The 19,780-nt window shown below is 39.4% G+C and overlaps 1 protein-coding gene across 2 annotated transcripts in view; it reads left to right on the top strand.

Moving 5' to 3' along the window:
* The window catches only part of NSMCE2 (NSE2 SUMO ligase component of SMC5/6 complex), a 125,482-nt gene that overhangs the window by 20,979 nt on the left and 84,723 nt on the right, over positions 1-19,780 (top strand). For both annotated transcript variants that reach the window (XM_014254483.2, XM_088057283.1), the window contains one exon: positions 4,668-4,774. In XM_014254483.2, the coding sequence (XP_014109958.2) occupies positions 4,668-4,774 (107 nt within the window). The remainder of the gene's footprint in view (positions 1-4,667; positions 4,775-19,780) is intronic.

Genomic DNA, 19,780 nt, shown 5'->3' with positions numbered 1-19,780 from the left:
GCTGCAGAAGCAATCAGTCTCCTGCTTAAGTTTCTCTTGGTCTGTATAGTCTGGAGTGCTGTGGCAAGCTTCACTCCTGTGTAGACAGAGAGGGGAAGTGAGACAGTGCTTTTCTAATAGGTCTGTGTCCTCTCACTGCTGAGCATCACTACTGTCTTCTCCAAGTGTGTTGTCAGACTGTTCTTAAAGAGTGTGGGTTGGTTGAGAGTTTTTTCAAGATCTGCTGTCCAACTTGTATTATCAATAGTTTTGAGTAGACCAGAACTGGGGGTGCAGAGGGTAGTCTTAACACTTCTGTTACAGATCTGTTACAGATCTGTAAATGAAGGGCTTACTAAAAATGACAGCAAAAATACTTAGCTTTATCTTGAATTGAGAGTGTATTTTCATCTCCAAAAGATGGAACTAAATCAGGGAGTCAGAGAGCGCGTGTTCCTCTGCTGTCAGCAGTAACTTGAAACCTGCTGGCAAAGTGTGTATTTTATCTGCTGCTGGGGCATATGAAGACAACTGCCTACTACCACTGTTGCTAATGGCTCAAGTGATGGGTGTTTGTGTTAAGAGTGCAATGGAGTACCTTGAATCATGGGAAAACCAGTGTGTAGCCTTACATTTCAAAACAAGTTAATATGTAGTGCCAGAGGTAGAACTGACATGTCCTGCTTTCTTTAAATTGAAATTTTGACTTTCGTCAGCCAGTACTATAAAGATATGAAAGTATGTATGTATTAATCCATATTGCCTGTGTTTAAGCATTCATTTTAAGTACATTTGTATTTGTAAGTTTGGAGCCTTCCTGTAATTTCATGGTATTCCAGACTATTTTGTGTTGAAGTCTGCAGTGGAAGTGAATACTTATTTAGACTAGGTGTGTACTGGCTGCAGGACACCTGTAATACCCTAAATTACAAATACTGATGTGGTAACTTTTGCACGGAAAGAGGTAGTTGTAAAAATTTTTTAGAAATTTTGATAACTTGTGGATATATAAGGAAACTAAAGTAAATATGAACTCAGATGTTAGGAAATGCAAGTTTTGGATAACTGAACTTTAGAGGAGTGTTACTATAGGATGTATTAAATTAATGCTGACTTGACGCTATTCTGTTGTTGAAACTTCTGTTTTAACACTGTGGGTTCATGGTACATAACTTAGTACTGGCTGATTATGATTTAAGTCAGCATTAAGTCACCTAAGTGTGATTGATTATCTTCAGAAGTGAGAAATCGAACCCTTACTAGTCACTTTATGCCATTTTGTTCTATAATATTTTGTGACTTTTCAGAATAATATCCCTGTTCCATTGTAATAAGAGATCATAAAGTTGTGCAAGCTGGAATTCATAATTGCAAACTGCATATTCAGCCAGCTAATTCAGCATGCTGCACATGGGCCTTTGAAAATGAAATTATGGCCTTGAACTGGGCTTTCTGTGAGTAAAAAATTTAATACTGCAAAATGTATAATCTCTGAGTGGTGAAGGAAATGACTTGTGAAGAAATGCTTACTAAATTGAACATATTTAGCCTAGATAACAAGGAGACTACAATATGCACTTCAATGGTATTTTGTGGCACGAGCTAAAAGCATATGCAGAGAGTTTGGAATGCATTCCTTAGATATGAATTAGAAATAAGATTAGGATAACTTTTGATTAGATAACAGAAAGGCACTCATCCAGCACTTGCAAAGTGTTTGATTTTGGTGTTAAGCTAGGTTGTTGGCCTGCAGAGTGATAGGTTTGAGTACTTTGGAGAGTTGTCTGGCTTTGTAGCTGGAGTCAGGCTGGAGGGCATTCAGCAGTCAGTGTGCTCCTGGTCTGCTGGAAGAGTCAGTGCCTTCAATCTCCTTACCACGGATCTCCACTGTCACACTCACATGTGAAGCAAAAGCAGCAGCAGAGCTTGCATAGTGAATAACAGACAATGCTTTTTGAATCTTTCAAAGGCCTGATGTAATTATTAAATTTTAATTATTTTTGATACTGTAATGCTGTTAAACCAGTGGTTGGGATTTGTGAGAATGAGTTATGGGATGGTGTTGAGGAGAGAAAAATCTGTTCTAATTTCTTGTTTCTTAGTAAGATCAGGTCAACTGGTGTGTTCTAATTAGTCTATGGTGGAGTCTGTTCTAAAAAAACCTTGAAAGTGCTGGGATCCCTGCCTTGGTGAGCTGTAAAACTTTACTCCCCCATACAGTCACCCACAGTTTTTTATCATGTGCACCCAAGCTCTGCCCTGCGTCTGCTCCCTAGTAGGGGGGACAGAAATGCTCTTGGCTCTTCAGGGGAAGGGAAGCGGAGAAGCCTTGCACAGCAGGTTATGCAGTGTGTGATGTAGAACAATGAGAGTTTTTAAAAGGCAAATAGAATAGTTTGTGTAAGTTTTCTTTTAAATCTTGTTTAAGATATGGGGAGGTAAGTGGCTGGGAACAACATAGGATATTTTCTCTCAGCTCTCAGCACCCTATGGATTGAACTTCAGACAGAAAATGGACTCCAGAATCTGTCAAGGAGCAGAAATAGGACATGGACAACAACTGACCTGTATGCAGTCCTTCAGATCTATCTGTATGTCCATAGTACCTCCAAGGGCAGGGATATGATTGTGTGCTAGTGATGTGTTCACCAATTTCCCCGGATGTGTAATGTGTGTGAAAGAACAGCAACAGGGAAACAGCAGTGAACTCTCAGCAGAGACTTAAAGTAGGCTGGTGAATGGGTGGAACCGTCAGTACAGGAAGAATGTAGAGCAGGATGTAGTTGGAGATAATGTCCCTCTTGCCGAGCTCTGTTCCACCTCTTTGAGCTTTATTTTAATACATCTCCCAAGTTGCACACAATGTTACTACTCTTCACCTAAAGTTATTTTTTAACTATTAGGAAAGACAACATTTGTACAGCTCTCTTGGTATTTAAAAATGCACTTCTCCCCTAAAATTGCTTAAAAAATATTTAGGCCACTATAGTTTCTTTATGTTGTGGATATGATTCATTTTGGCCATGGGAGGAGAATGACAGTTATTTGCTACACAGACCTTTCCTGTGATTCATGGAGTGTCCTTTGTGTCAGCCTTGAAGGAGGCATTTCATATGCTTCCTAGCAGGAAGGAAAAATAGTATGATCATAGTTACCAGATAGGACATGGAAACTGGGTGGGAGGGAAGGGAAAGGGGAGAGGGGAATGCTGATTATTCAGAAGAAAGTTGCAGGAAGGCCAAGATTCTGTCTGCAGTATCCATTCATCTACTTAATGAAAAATGGATACATACCAAGCCTGTATATAATTAAGGGAAATGTCATGACTGAAATTGCCATGTTCACAAAATAGCATAGCTTATTATGTAACTTTTTTTGTGTAAATATATCTTAGCACTTTTCCTTTGTCTCGTTGATCCATGACTGTTTCAGTATGGTGTGATGTTTCTGTCTCTGAGTGACATGTTTCAGATTTTGCTCTCAAACTGATGGTCATATACAATTGTGTCAGCTTTCTGCAGGGACAGATTTTTGTGTTCTAACATAATAATACAGGTAGCAAGTTAAGGAGTGTGCCAGCTTGCCAGATCAGAAGACATTTTCTTTTCTCTACAAAAAAAAAAAAAAAGTAATTTAAAAAGCCGTGTACTACAAAATTTTCTTACTAAAAGTAGCAGCACAGATTGGCTACTTAAGTTCTTTAGTTCTTTTAAAGAATGCTCCATCAAATGACAACCCCTAATGCTGCATGGCAGACTTTGGGATTCTTTCACATAGTCCAGCTGCTTCAGCTGCTTTCTGAATACCTGGAAACTGCAGGATAGGAATAAATGGGAGTAGCAGAAGTGGAAACTTAGGCTTACTAACTTCTTGATTTCTTGCATGGATTCAGGGCTTGTGGCTGGCTGTCCTCCCACAGCTGGCAGCACTTGATGTGTGTGGTACATGCAGCTGTGTCAGGAATATACAGCTGTGGCTGTTTAGCCTTGTAGCATCTGCAGAGGGTTCTTACCTAAGCAGATGCACAGCAATGTTAGAATGGGAAAGCAGAGGTGTAGTTAGAGCTGAAAGGAGTAGAATTAGGAGGAATGCAGAAGAGAATAAAAGTGGATATCAATTACTAATCACATGACCTGTGTTAATTGATTTTCCGTAGCAATTAGAATTTTACTGCTTGAGTCACCAATGCTATCCGTTCTTCCATTATTTCCTGTGTTATAAAATGCTGGCTTTGTTTTGATTTTCCTGTAGCTGTGTTTATTGGGGATAAAGGGTCTAATTATAGCTATGAACTATACTGTGCTGAGAGGGCATTTAGGTTTCTTCTGACTATTTCTGAGGCAATGTGATGAGTCATGAAATATAACTTTTGCAGAAAATATCCTGATTGCCTAATGACTAGGTGTTGGTAGATGAAATTACACATACTCTCTCTTGTTCACATGAAACCAGGGAAGTGTCTTTCTGAGTAAGCTGTTTGTTTGAGTTACCCAAGAAATGTCAAAGATTACAGTTGCAAAATGGGGGGGAAAAAAAAGTGTATGTTTGAGTAGCTTGAAAACATCTGCTGAGACTTACAAATGCATTAGATATTCACAGCATGAATACTTGTAAATAAAATATTTGTAAAGAAAAATGCTGCCTGAAAATAATTTGATTACCCATGTTCCACATTTTTAATTTTGCAGATGATGCAGAAGATGTTGACAATATGGAAAAAGTCATGCTAGAATATGCTACAATGGACAGAGAACTTAATCATTATATAAAAGCATTTGAAGAAACAATAAATCAGGTAAATGATCTCTTCTCATTATGATAATTTATGAAAACATACCCTTATTTAAATATTATCTTTTAAAAGACGCAAATGTTACATTTAAACAATACAGAATTGGAAAGACAGCTCTTCAGCAGGTGTAAAATACTGAAGTTGCCAGAACAACTATTAATTTTTTTTTTCCCAGCTTGCTACAGGCTGGCAGAGTTTTTAGCTTCTCCCCACCAAACTCGCACCGTTGGGAATATGGGATGAGTAGTGCTTTGGGAATGATTGAGGACACTGTAGTTAAGAGGCCCTACTCTCAGGTGATACCACCTCATGTACTGTAGAAGATAGAAGTTGCAGATGAGTGAGGCAGCTGATTTGATGAACAAATTGATGGCTGTGGCTGCAGAGAACCGATGTTTGAAAGCTCGGTTCCCACTGCCTTCCTTCTACCTGACTCGGCTGGTGCGTGTATAGTGTGAGCAGGCGGATTGCTGGGTTTATGAACCAGGTCCTCTCTCTGCCCCTGGGCAAAGGACGGACAAAGGACGGACAGACTCCGGGCGCGGCGGCGGCGCTGGCAGTGACCGCCAGGGGGCGCCGCCCCCTCGCGCTGTCCGACCCGGGCTCGGCGCGTTCGAGGCCCGGGCTCGGCGCGTTCCCGGCCCGGCGGGAGCGAGCGGCGGCTCCGCGGCAGAACCGGGCCGGGAAGGGGCAGGTTCAGGGCGGCCGAATCTCAGCTTCAGGCCAGGTCGTGCAGGGAGAGCTCAACTTCCTGAGTGACCTGTTCTAGTGTGTGTCTGCGCAGACACCTCTCGGTGTCGGTTTTCTATAGATTTCTCTAGAAAAGGCAAAAGGAAATCCCTGATTTCCCTTCGAGGTGGGAAATCTGTGTTTCAACATGTTAAGGTAGTAGAGCTTTTCAGTTAAACCTGCCCTGCTAATATCTTGCTACTGCTTTTTGTTCTTTTAAAAGCAGTAAAAGGAGAGCAAAGCAGTGCATTTCCCACTAGTTCTGTTGAGAAGCTTACATGTTTTTTCTGTGGTATAAAGGTTTTCCTTTAATTCTTTTAAAATCATCTGATCAGATGCTTAACTGAAAAATCTTCATTCAGATAATTAAAGATACGTGTTTAAAAGGAGTTCTAAACTATGTCTACATCCAGCAAGTGTTGGACAGCAGTAAATACAGGCACTGTTCCCCGTGTAGTCTTTAAATGCACATTTCACTTTAGATACCACCCTAATTTGTAGACCTCCTAGTTTATTTTGGATGGTTCAGAACTTTTTTCGTTTATTTGGATTATCCATGGTTTTTAAAGCTTTCCTAGTAAATCGTAACATAGTCCTCATTGTTAGAGACTAATGATCTATATCCAGACTTAAGTGAAACACAGTTGGTTTATATTTTGATTGTAAGCCAATTAATAATTGATGTCTTATTGTTATAAGGGGAATTTCAAGTAATTTTAAGCAATGACTTTTTAACTTCTTTTATTATTTCCATTTATCAGCAAAATACATTTTTTTCAAGTTAGGACTATAAAAAGCAAGACTGTGCCTTCACCAATAAAGCACTCAAGTCCTGTTTACTTCAGATGCATCATGATATTTTAAGTTGAGCTTAAAATATAAAATAAGCTTGATATTTTAAGTGTAACTGCTTCACTGAAGTGAAGGTATTTTTGTTGATTTCAGCAAAGCAGTGATACATTTGTGATTGAATTCAGCAGTATCTGTTGCGTGCATATATGTGCTGGTTTGCAAAAAAATACACCTGGAAGTTGGTTTTCCTTTCCCCCACTTTTTTTCTCTAATGCAGCTTCTCTGTGTCATTAAAACAAGCTCATTTCCTGTTATTTCAGTCCTAAGGTTTTAAAAATGCAGCTCCAGGATATTTAACATGTTTTAGAGCCTACATGGATTATAAATTTGGTAATGGCTAATCTGTTAGCCTCTAGCCACACTTCTCATGTCTCTGCTTCCTACCTCACTCTAGGGAATTGTTTATACTTTTCCCTGCCAGCATCCTGAACACACCTTAGTGAGTATGAGAAAGAAATGTATATAACTTCTGCCGCAGAACAGAGTTACAATCTGTTCTCTAAAAAATAACAGCTCATGCTTTATTTTGGAGGCTAGCTGCATGTCATGCCTCTGGAACTGCACTGCCCATCTCCAGTTACCTGTCAGAGACAGCTTAAAATCTGCTTTTGGGAAACAGATACTGTTGCTGAATTTAGGGCTGCGCCTGGAAGTAGCTGTAGAATGGTTTGGGTTTAAAATAGCCTCCACTGAATTGCTCCCTGGTTCCATGTGAATTCCTTACCTGAGGGCTTTCTCTGGGGAGTTGCAGCAGGTCATTAATTTTCACAAGCAGACTGTTCTTCATAGACAGGATTTGTCTCCAGCTGTAAAACACATTTTATCTGATCATCTTATAAGTTTGTGTGTTGATGATTTTTCTGGTCTGTAGTTTCCTCATACAGCAGTGAAGCTGAAAGTATTCCATAGTCTGTGTTTCACCTTCTGACCAGCTGCTTCTAGTGAAATGTCCAACTAGACAAGGTAGGAGACAGCAGCAGTTAAAATTCCTGATATATTATTTCATTATGGGTACCTTTAAATGGCATTGACAAAAAGATGATATTGTTCAACCAAAGGATTGTATTGTAAATAACTTGAAACCAGCATGAGATATAGTCACATGTTTTCTTAAAGCCAGTTTTTTGTTGATTTAGGCTGCAGTAGGTGGAATGCAGAAGGTGAGACATACCAGCATCCTCTTCTGGTTGAATCAGCAGCCTGTTGAGCAAGATGTGTGCAATTGAATCAGTGTTTCCAACAATAGGCTGTGGGAAATCCTTTGTCTGTGGAAACTCCCTGTGCCACTGGATTTTCTTGTACCTGTGTAATGACTGGGCTGCTTCTGTTGCTTGTTCTTTCATTTTTAATAGTATTTTTAGAAGAAATTAGCCAATATTCAGGTCCTTACCATGCAAAGTCCAGTCAGCACTCTTATTTTTAGTGTAACAACCAAAGACTGATGGAGCTGCTGTATCACTTGCAGAATTTTTTTATATTCTTGAAATGGACCCAAATGGTTGGAACCCAGGCTCAAGTGTTCCCTAAACTGACAGAGTTCTCAAGTGGCCAGAATGCCAGCATATTGTGTTTTCCCAAATACGGATTCTTTCACCCAATGTGCAGGAAGATAATCCACACACAGAGTCAAGATACTTTATTTCATGTCTGTGCAGAGAATGGGTTCTAGGTGGTGAATCCATAAAGCTAATGTCTTTGGTATGCCAGGTGCTCATTTTTATACACTGTGAACAATAAAAAAAATTGGCATTTCCTATATATGTAATAACCTCACTGTGTAGTCATGGGCTTTGCATTCTCTTGTCTGCATGTAAAGACCCAGTGCACATTCATTTTACTGCGTATGCTCTCTGAGGAAGTGGCTTATGTGAGCAGGAGGTAGTCATAGCTGATGGACAGCTTTTTTACTGAATTTACTTAATGAGCACAATGTTCAAGCAAAGTTGTACTTGGCACTGTAGTTTGATTGTGTCCTGTTCTTGCTTCTTGGTTCCTGTACTTTTGGTTTTCCTGTACTGTCTCATAGTACTTCATTTCAACAATCGTGCCTGCTCCCTCACTCCCACTCTGCTCTCTCGATTTGCAGGGATGGTGGTGGTGGACTGATCACTCTCAGCTTTTCAAGCATTTGGTTTCTTAGGGATTGTAAAAGCTGTGGTAATTTTTCTGAAGTCCCTAAACTTCTCTAGATAAAATGAATTATAATGTATTGTAGATCAAACTAGAGAACAAGGAAGACAAACTAACTTCTAATGTTACATTATTCCCAACTCTCTTTTTTTCTCCTTTAGGGAAAGAGAACCTGGGCTATTTTTTCTTTTGCAGGTGACAGGAAATTCTGGAATGTGGTAATGGCATCTCTGGCAAGGATTGCTTAGTGCTTCCTTTTACAAATTAGTTCTTTGCCAAACATCACTTTGTCATGCTTGATTCATGTCTGCTTTTTGTTAGACCTGAGCACTGTGACAAGATGAAATCTAAACCTTAGTGAGGTAGAAAAAACACACAGGAGACATATTTAAGAAAAAACTAAGAGAAGGAAGCACTCAGAATGAGAAGAGGCAGACGAAAAGGTAAAGGGCTTGGGCCTGGGAAATCTTGAGATCAAGTAGATATATATCGAAGGGACTGGTTGAAAGAGTTCTAGGAAGGAGGTGGTGTTGAGCTGAAGAAAAGATGGAAGTACTAAATGTTGCACTGGTGCTTGGGTTTTATCCCTACTTCTGCTAAAGCTTTCCCATATTGTTCATGGTGAATCATGTCTATCACCATGTCAGTGGCTGCTAACATATTTGTTTTCTGGTTATCTTACATGGAAACTGACTTGAGCAATTATAATTGTAATTTAATTCAAAGTTAATGATAGCTTGAACCCAGGAAGTAAAATTAAAATGTTCTTTCTTGGGTTTTATCTGTAAAACTACTACATACAACTGATGTAAGTGTATGTCTTGAAAGGATTTGAAGTCTGGATGTGTTGGTCATTTATGCCAGTGTGTCTTCACACCTTGTCAAGTGTTCATTCTTCCTTTGCAAAGATGAGGGCACTATGTTCCTTTTACAAGAGTGATTTTGTCTTACGGGATATATAGGAACTACACACAGATTTGTAGCTTTGATAATAGTTCTTCCTTTTAGGCTAGTAAGGTCATTGGAGTATGAATAGGAGGGGTTGTTTGTTCACTGGGTCAGTAACTTAGAATAGGTTACTTAGTATTGGGGTCTCTTATTTTAGTGGCAAATTGTGTAGGTTGTAATCCTGCAGAGGGATAATTCCCTTCAGTGAGGTAGTATTCCAAATGTGCAGCTTGTGAGTGATCTAAAAGCCTCTGCAGAAAATTAAAGAATCCTGTTTAAACTGCTGTACAGTTAAATCCATGGTCTCTGATTTGCAACCTGTGTAGCAGGATTCAAGTTTCCTCACTTAAAACTCACAGTATAATGCTGTAGTGACTTGGATGGTGTTCCTTGGTGTCGTAAAAATAAAAGGCACTTAACATCTTTGTTAACCAGCCTCTGCCAGCATAGCTTTGTAGGCCAGGAGCCCTATTGGAGAAAGTTCTGCCAGTATGTCCAAGTTGTCGCTTTTGACACAGCAAACTAAAGCAACAAAACACTTCCGCAGTGGTAGCTCCACTTGCAGTGTGGTCTTTGGAGGAACAGCAAAGTCAGGCAGAGGATGTGATTCCAGCCAGCTCCTTGTTGGCACAGCTATGGCAGCATAACTAATGTGATGACCAAGTTCAGCGTATGTGGCAAATGTCAGCAGACTCATCAGTGACTGCTACCTGTTAGAGACAGGGCTGTGCTTAAAAATCAGATTGTCACTTAGTTTTCTATAGGGATAAGTGCCAGGAAGACTGTGAATCCCAAGGGATTCAAGTGTATTAGCTGATTCAGGACATTGACGGTGCCTGGCACTGTGATACCCATTACAGTGTTGTCAGTGAAACAATTTTTGACATGGAATTTTCTAGCTTCATGACACAAATGGCCTTGTTTGGTGCTGACACTTTCTTAATAAGCACTTTGCTCTTCTTTTTCCCTCTTGCTACAATGTCAAGACAACATGTAGGGCAAAATTCACTGATGATATCCATATCTGCAACTGTGACCTTCATTGCACAGCGGAGCTCAGAGCATTTCCTCTGACATCAATGTTTCTTGATTCTGAAATATTGTCTGCTAACCATGAAAATTTTGGGACCTTCCTTTCATCAAAAATGTTCTCTGCTGCACAGAAATTACTCAGGAAGGTCTTTGTAAATTACCAGAAAAATGGGTTTAGTGGAATGGATATATCTTTTCTTGGGGTGGCAGGGAGAAGAAAAGAACTCTTGTAGTCTTTTGCTGCATTTATCCTTACTCTCTAATTGTAAAAACAAGTGATTCTATCTTGAAATTCACTCAGAGCATACTGAAATGCACCATCAGCAGCAGCAAGTCAAAACCCTGGTGAAAGATGTACCAATGCCAGTGTCTTTGGAGATTTTTGGTCTCAACTAGCTTCATCTTTAGAGGTTTTTTTTTAACAATGCATGTCCTCTTGGCTGTTATTTTGGTACCTTGAATTCTAATTGGAATTCTTCTTTAGTGATTGTATACTTGCTATCTTCTAATGAATTCATTTCTGACTAATCATTCATCTCATAGAATAAGCAAGATGTGAACATTGGATTAAATCCTTATAATGACTTGGGCAGGATAGTAGAGAAAAATAATATTTGACTCTATAATTATGACTCTCCATCTATATATATATATAATGCCACAGGACTTACTAAAACTTCTACAGGCAAGCTTATTTCTAGCATTAGCAAGCTATGGAGATTTTTAACATTTCAAAGTTTCTTCAGTACAATTTCTTTGACACAATTTCTAATCAATAGTGTATTTCTTGCTCTGTCCTATTGCCATCTCCAAACAGTAATTCAAACAATATAGCACACTTGTAGGCATGTACTCTGTTTCCTGCAGAAACTGGGACAAAGATGCGTTTCAACACATTTTTAATATTTACTTTATAGTATTTGCGTTACTTTTTTGTGTGTCTCTGTATGTGTTGGGCTAAGCATTTGATGGAAGCTGCTTTTTTATTTTCCGAGAATTAGCAATCTGTGTGTGTAGTTCTCTACACTAATATGTCAGAGTCAACATTTGGTGAACTACAATTAAAATATTTTTTTAGTGAACCACATACAAAGAAGTAGGAGTAGTGTTTTATATTATGTGGGTTATATAGCACATCCTCAGTAGTGTCTTAGTGTCTCCTATCAGGCATAAAAATGTGTTCTGCTTTTTGGAGAATAAGCCCTGAAAACTCTTTCATATGGACATAGATTTGTTTGACTTCACTGTGGTTGCTTGCATTGGTCAAGCTAAACATTTTCCTAAATGCAGTGTCAACACTGCAGTTGCTGAAATGGGCCTTGGTTTGTGTGGGTAGGCATTGGGCAGCAGGGGACATAGCTGGTTAGCAGTAATGATTTGGATGAAAATAAATGTTCTGGACCTAGGACCATCACATGGAACTGGGACCTCCATAGATACGGAGGGCAGCAGGGATAGTATTAAGAAAAATGTGCCAAAGGAATCCTGGGAACCAACCACATCATAATTTGAAAACTGTGTTTGCTATGTTGGGCAGCAGTGCTGCCTGGTAGGTAGCAAGCTAGTCTGAGATTAAGGAGGACTGGATGCTATTTTTAGGTCTACGAGTAGCTTGTGTGGTTGACCTTGACAAATTGTTTCACTCTGTACTTTGGGCTGTGGTCCCGTGTTCATTAACACTGCATTTGTGCAGTACCAAATCACCTGGTAGCACATTCTCATCAAATAAGTCAGATCACATGGTACTGTTTATGCTGGCTGTATTCTGGCTGCAGGACAGACACTACCTGATGGAGCATAACTGTGCAAAATTAGAACTGGCAGAGTGGGTTGCACTCAATTGGTGTGTCATGCAGCTGTGGTGGTTTTGATCTCATACGAGACATTCTGAAACTGAATTTACTGTCTCGCTCAACCATGATCTCAGTCATGTGGACAGCATCTCGTATCACTGTCTGTAAAGAGATTTACTTTTTTTTCTACCTGAACAATTAAAAGCTATTTGAATTCTGATTTTAATGATTTTATTTTAACACTGAAGATTGCAACTGGAAGTCTGAACTTTTTCTGAAATTCCAAAAGGTCACATATAAAGCACCTAAAAGTCTCTGTGATTTGTATCCCTACTTCTCTAGGTGTAGTATCTGTATTTCAGAGTCAATGTGAGTTAACTCTAACTGGTTTAGGCTAGCCTAGAGAAAGAAGATAACATTTTTGAAATGTAATGAAGCTGGTAGATGTTGAGGTAAAATAGTCAGATTAAAAAACTATCTTAATCTCAAGTCATGGATTTTTTTTTTATTTTTATTTTATTTTATTGGTAGATGAAATTTATTACTGGAAACACTGGCTTTGTAGTTTTGGTTGCTCAGTAGTAAAAACAGTATTTCAAATTAATTGTCTCATCTAGAAAGCTCCTGCTGACAGTCTAAGGATTTAAATCCTTGGAGCCAGGGGGTGAAGGTTGAGTGCTAAATCCTGGATGATTCTCAGCAGCAGGAGTTTTTACTTTAAATTAGTTTCTCCTGTTAATTGAACACACCCAAGATGATCAGTGTCAGTGGGGTTGTAGTTTCTGGAATGCCTTCCATAAAATGTCTCCCTCCAAAGGTTGAGTGTTGTTTTAATTACTGTAATTGTTTCCAGAAATTATATGTATATGTTGGATACTTGAATATTCCTTGTCCAAAATTTTAAATGTGAAGTAATTTGTTTAAAAACATTTGCTTTTTCTCCTAGTATATTTTTAAACTGATGTTATCAATAGAAATACTCAGTTACCCAGATTTTCCCTCAGCAAAATTATGTATGGATTTATAATGAATCCTAGATACAATGTCGCTTACAGCATTAACTAGATGACACCTTTTTTGTGGCTGCTACTGCCATCAATTTGTTTCATTGAAGAATTACAGTTAAGAAGGAATTAGTGGTTGGAGTTGCTACTCTCATTCCTAGCTTCCTCATAAATTACATTATTTGGGACTTTTTCTTGTTGAGCCGTTCGATACTGGGCGTAAACAGGAGTGTGCATGCAATGTGTTGAAGGGCATTTAGAATGGACCAAAGTCATACGACTTTATAGTATGGTTTCCTGTGAATGTTTTCACTTCTATAGACCTGTGTATCTGGGGCCTTTGTTAAAATGGAGAGTATTTGTTTGCTTTATTTTTTGATGCTGGGAGTTAAGAGTAGCTTTTTTACATTTATTTCATTAAATTGAATAATGGGTTTCTCACAGTTTTTCACACATGTGCTCAACCTGTGCTGCAAATGTCAAATTGTTTCTCTTTCTCACATTCCACATTGTTCCTGTTGAGGGAAGCTAGTGCTGTGATTTAAAAGCAGGAGTATGACTTCTTTATGTTGTGATGTGCTGCAGTATGTAACTATCCCCATTTTAGTGCCTACTGAAATAAAAAGAAAAAATAAAATCTGCCTAGTAGTATGTATGCATTTTATTAACTTTTCAGTTTGAAGAGGAGGTTTCAAAAAATACCTGAATCCTGCCAGAAATCAATACCAGATGTGATGATATCTCCCAAACGTGGCCCCACTGTTGATAACCTACTGTGAATTACAAACAGTGTGCTTGATAATAAGGATTGGCAAGTTGAGCTAATTTCTGGGCTCTCATCTTATTCATCTGAGCTATGTGCTTATCCAGAATGAGCTGATTTAACCAGCTGAAGTATTTTTTTTGTCCTTAGACTTGTGTGTTAACACTGACAGTAAATGAAAAATACTATAAAATACTTAAGAAAATAAGTGTATTAATCAGATGCACTCCAGACTTCCTCATAAAGTGTAAAGCTCCCATGTTTATATGTACTCACACATATCACACCTGATAAATTCTACAAAACCAGATGTTGCTACTCTTAACTCTTCTGGCACTCTTCAAATGTTAGTGCCTCACTGCACTGCCACTGTTTCTGTGTGAACAATTCATGGTCTTTGTTCAACTGGGTACTCATCCAGTGTTCAAAGCTGTTATGCTGTTTTTTCCCCTGCAGTCTGTTGTGTGGGCAAGAGATTGGATAGCGAGGGCTTGGATGCGATGGTGAGTTTACAGGAGTTGCTGGGAAGATGGCAACTCTGGTAAGGGAAAACTTACAGGGTGTGGTTTTGTGGGGTGTGATAATTGTTGTAATACAAAGTGTAGGCTGTAAATGAAATGTTTCTCCATGGATATTTTTATGCTTAGTTGGAGGTGATCAAGGGATTCAGGTAAAGGCTGGGCTGTGCTAGAGGCAGTTTGGTCCAGTTCAGTAAAACTGACTCCTGAAAGAGGGAGTTTCTGGAGTAGCTATTAACAGCCCCACTGTATGCCCTTAGTCCTCACAAAACAACCCCATGTTTCCCCACTGCTCTCTGCTAAATTCCACTGACAGTGAGCCATAGGCCTCACCACCATCTCCTCTCAATGAAATGCTGGTGTTCAGATTGGTGGGCAGCTTCTCTGCCTTTTCTCTTGCTTCCCCTCTTGCATCCTATTTAGGCTTTGGAATCCCATTCTTACCTACTTCTGGCCTAACCTGGAGCTGGCTGTTGGTTGGTCACCTGCCCTTGGAGAAGACTCAGCAGTGTTGCCTTTTCTCCCACTAACAGCAGTGCTTTGTATCTCTTGGCAGATAAAATCTGACAGAGCATATGGAAATATCATTGAACACTATCTTAGGAGAATCTGGCCCATCAGTTGCATCTGCACAGAGCTGGCCCATCAATTATGTGTGTCTCTACCAGCCCTCTATGGACTAATTGGACCTGAGTTTAGCAAGTCATCTTCCTTAATCGATCAGTTTGGTTGGCAGATGTCTGGCCACCTTCATCAGTCAGGCTTATAAACAAATATCAGACAAATCCTATAAACCCAGGTTTATGTGCACAGCACAGGTCACTGGAGTTGTAATGGTTATTACAGTTCAGCATGAGTTTACACTTGGCCATTTCCAAGCCCCACAAAACTCAGACCCAAACTCCTTATGTTTCTCCCTCCTTATACTAGTTCTTTTCAGCAGTTACTTACCTGGTAAATTTTTAATAGAAAGAGATTGTTTTATGATAAGGGGAAAATCCAGTTAAAACAAAAAGCACCTATACAGGATTACAGGCGCCACTTCTGCTCAAGGAGAAACTGTCAGTTAATTCAGGTAAGAGGTGACTGTAATAGCAGTGTGTAGTCATGGATGGAACAGAAGTGTTTGTTCACCATGTGTTACATGAAGAGCCATTTAATGAAATTATCCAGCAGTAGGTTTTAAATCAACAAAAGGAAGTAACTTTTGACACAGTGAATAATTACATTGTGGAATTAGTTGCCACAGGATGTTATGGAGACCAAAATCATTAATGAGTTCAAAAAGCTACTGGACAAATTAATAGAAGAAAAAAATCCTTGACAGCTGTTAGATGCAAAGATTCAAATACAGTCACTGTCTTGGTAAATCCCTAAACTGCAAGTTGTTAGTTGCAGGGAAAGTATATGGTGAGAAACAGGAAAAGATCTTTCTGTTTGGTGCTCATTAGATTTCTGCTCCAGCCTTTTGCTTCTGCCACTGTTAAAGAGAAGAGAATATGCTGGATGGATCTTTGATCTGAGGTACCATATCTGAATAAAGCAAAAAATAAACTGTATAGAAAATCTAGTCTCCACAAGCACTGCTGCATCCTGAAATTTATGTTGAATGGCTATGGAGCTTTAAAAAAATGACATTTATTCTCTGTTTCAAACCTGTTTTGGAATACTGTTCTATCTAAAAATTACCTTCCACCTCCATAATTTTAATATTTGGAAAGTTTTCAGGATATCTAATAATTTATCTCTCTGTTCTTACTCATATATTTGATGATTTAAAAAAATAAATGTAAATGAATAGCTCCTGCTCTGGGCATTGTTACATAATTGAAAAATTCTTAATCTGAAAGTTCACTTCAAATCCATATAATATAAAGCCACACAAACTATTTAATAATTAGGTACTAGCAGATAAAATCCGATTTAAAGTTTGCAGTGCTACACCCACTTGGACCAAAAAAGGGAGGAATCTTCAGCTAGATCCTTGTCTTGCAGCCAGTTTTTTCCCTTAATGCTCAAAAACCCCTTAATAACTTCTAAATAACAAATCTTGTAGTGCTGATGGGAGGAGGTGAACTACAGGTCTGGATGAATACCTGCTAGGACCCCTTCTTACAAACTTGATGAAATTTCAGTTGAAGTACATGCTCTGATCGGAACTACACCAAATGGGATAAAATGTTTTCCTGGATAGTTAAGTAAAATACAGTATAGGTTTTAAGCTATTTTGATAGATCATAATCTGAAAGTTTTAATATCAGTCCTTGAGATTCCTGGGTTGGTCAATATAAAAATGCCTTTTAATCTCCATTAACAGTGTCATAAAATAGATATGTGATCCAACTTGGATATATAAATTTAATCAACTAAGTTGTGATTGTGGGCTGCTTATTACTGGACATACTGGATAAGAGACATCCTTTGCTGTCTTACTTCTTAAAAAAGAAAGCATTAAGTTGATAGCACTGTCAGAAAAACCTCCACGATTTTATGCACATTTTCATTTCCTCATTTAATTGAGGAAAGCTTTGCTCTCCACCATTTTTGTAACTCTTCTTCAAATAGTGTTTTGCCTTGCTTGGCCTCATGTTTATGGATATAAAAAAACCCCACCTTCTTCAGCTTCTGTCAGTCATGAGCCCATGGCCCCTTTCCAGACTTAGGTTTCTCACATGCCTCTTGAACTGGGGAGTCTGATATGGGATGCAGTATTTCAGCTATTGCCTGACCAAAGCTTCATAGAAGGGAAGAAGAACTTCTGTTGTCCGGCAGCCATACTACTCCATATGTAGCCATATCCAATTTGATAATTAGCAGTGAATATGTTTCCTGAAATTTCACTTGGCATCTACCATAGCAGAGCTGCTACAAGGCCATCCAGTTCCTAGTGTCTACTGACGCCTGGGGTTATCCTGCCCATAGAAAATCTGTAGAACTCTTCTTGAACTTGGCATTACCGGTCTTGATTTTCCTCAAGGTCCTTCCTGATTAAAGCTCTAGTGTTGGATGTGTCAAATGCCACTGACTTGGTTATGCCTAGAAGATTCCTGAAAATGCATTTGGTTTCATCATCCAGGCCTTTGGTGAGGATACTGAACATATTCAGCTCTTCTGTTCAGCTTTACAATACACCTCTTGGTATAGACTACCAGTTCGATGGCAAACTGGTGTTTGCTGTGAGCATTACCCTCTGAGCTGGCTGGCCCAGTAATTTGCAGTCTACCCAACAGACCATTTGAATATACCCACCACTCTCCCTACATCTGCATTTCAGGTCAGTTCATCACAGAAAGCATTCATCAGTTTCATCAAGCATTAACTGCCCTTTATGAGTCTGTGCTGATTGTGGCTGATTACTTTTTTGTTCTCTGTACGGTTGGAGGTGGATTCCAGAAGGATGTGGTATGTAATCCTTCCAGGGCTGGGGGTAGGCTAAAGTAGCCTGTTGTTGCCTGTCTGTGTCTTTGCTAAAGCCAGGCAATGCTACCCTTTCTCCAGTTTTCAGGGGTCTGCCTCAATGATCATGTTTTTTTGGAGATGAGAGACAGGTCTAGTGACACATCAGCTGACTCTTTCAGTGCTTTCAGATCAATTGTGTCTGTCCACATAGATTTGAATACATCAGCTGTTCTAACTCATTCCTAACTTGTCCCTAAAACCATCCTGGTACATCTGGAAATCTGTGAGTAATCTTTGCCTGTGAAGATGCAGGCAAAAATGTATTCAGTACTTCAGCCTTTTTCATCTGCACAGCCACTGGGTTGTCTTCTCCATTCAGTAACATCCTCACATTTCCTCTGAATTTACACAACTCTGTCCTGCTGCTATTTACATCCATCACTTGTTTTCATTCTAAATGTGCTTTGATTTTCTCATTATTGTTCCTAAGTGCCAAAGTAGTGGTTTTGTACTTTTGCTGTATGCTGTCCTTTGCATTACAGTTCATTAAGAATCTCCTTGCTTAGTCAGTGAGTCTTCTACTGAAATGCCAATCTTCTCGTAAAATAGGATTATTATTAGTTCCTCCGTTGGCAGTAAGTTTCCTACAAAAATTTATCAGCTAAGATGGCACCTTTTGCTTTAATGTACCAGGAGGTTCTGCTGAGCCATGTCCTGTATAATCCAACGGCCATTTGCATGAAATCCTTAGTCCTATTTCTTCTCCTTACCTTCCCAGTCTTTTGGATCCTGAATACAATCAGCTTGTGGTCACTGCTCCCAAGCTGCTATCTGTGACCACATTTGCCACTTTTCTTCCATATTTGTGTACAGAGGTCACATAGGTTTTTACCTTTGTTTGTCCTCTCTAGCATTTGCATTAAAAAGTTATCACTCATCCAGTCTAGAAATACCCTAGATTGCTTGCGCAATGCCATGTGGCTCTAATGAGGACCAAGTCTGGTAATTGGGTTGTTTTTGGTCACTGTTTGAATGCAGCATTATCTACTTCATCATCCCCTTGGACAGCTGGTTTATGACAGGCCCAGGCTGCATTGCTCATGTTTCTTTTGCCTTTGTTTTTGACCAGGAGTTTCCTGTCAGATAAGTCTCTGGTTTCATGCTGGACCTCAGCATAGGCAAGGAGGTGCTTTGTAAGAAAGTGCAACTGCCATTCTTCTTCTCCATTTTCTCCTTGAATAGCTTCTATGACACTCTCCCAGTCTTGGATGCTATGCCATTTAATCTCCATGATCCCGCTGACATCAGAGCACTCTGACTGTCCACAGACTTCCAATTCTTCTTGTTTGCAGGCCAAGCTCTGTAGTACCCAGACACCCAAGGGTTAGCCTGTGTGTGCCCTCCCTCCAAGCAGAAATGTGTAACTTTCCCATGTGGCCTTTTCTTACACAAACTTTATCCTTCTTTTCTTTACCTCTGGTCAAAGGCTTCATTGTTCAGTGAATTTAGTTTAAAGTCATCCTCACTAGAACTGTAATCTTTTCACAGAACTATTTTTGTCAGGTGACTTTAATATCTTCTTAACACTCCATCTGCATTGAATGGGGCATTGTAGTCAAAGAAACCAAAGTCTTACTGGTGACAGCAGCTGTGCAGACAGGCATCAGTCTGCTGGTTATATCAGTTAGCCAGGCCTCTCCATTTACTACAAGGGTTGAGGAGGGTGCCACTGGTATTTCTGCCATCTGATACTTGCTTTGAGCTCTCCCATTTGAGCTGCTCAGTTTCCTTTGACTGTGTTACTTATGTCCCACAGGGGATGGCAGCAAGGGGTAGAATTT

The sequence above is a fragment of the Pseudopodoces humilis genome, chromosome 1, assembly GCF_049639895.1.
Source record: "Pseudopodoces humilis isolate 2021_Gansu_Grassland_sample_001 chromosome 1, ASM4963989v1, whole genome shotgun sequence".
NCBI classification, from domain to species: Eukaryota; Metazoa; Chordata; class Aves; order Passeriformes; family Paridae; genus Pseudopodoces; species Pseudopodoces humilis.
This window is presented reverse-complemented; position numbering and strand designations above follow the sequence as displayed.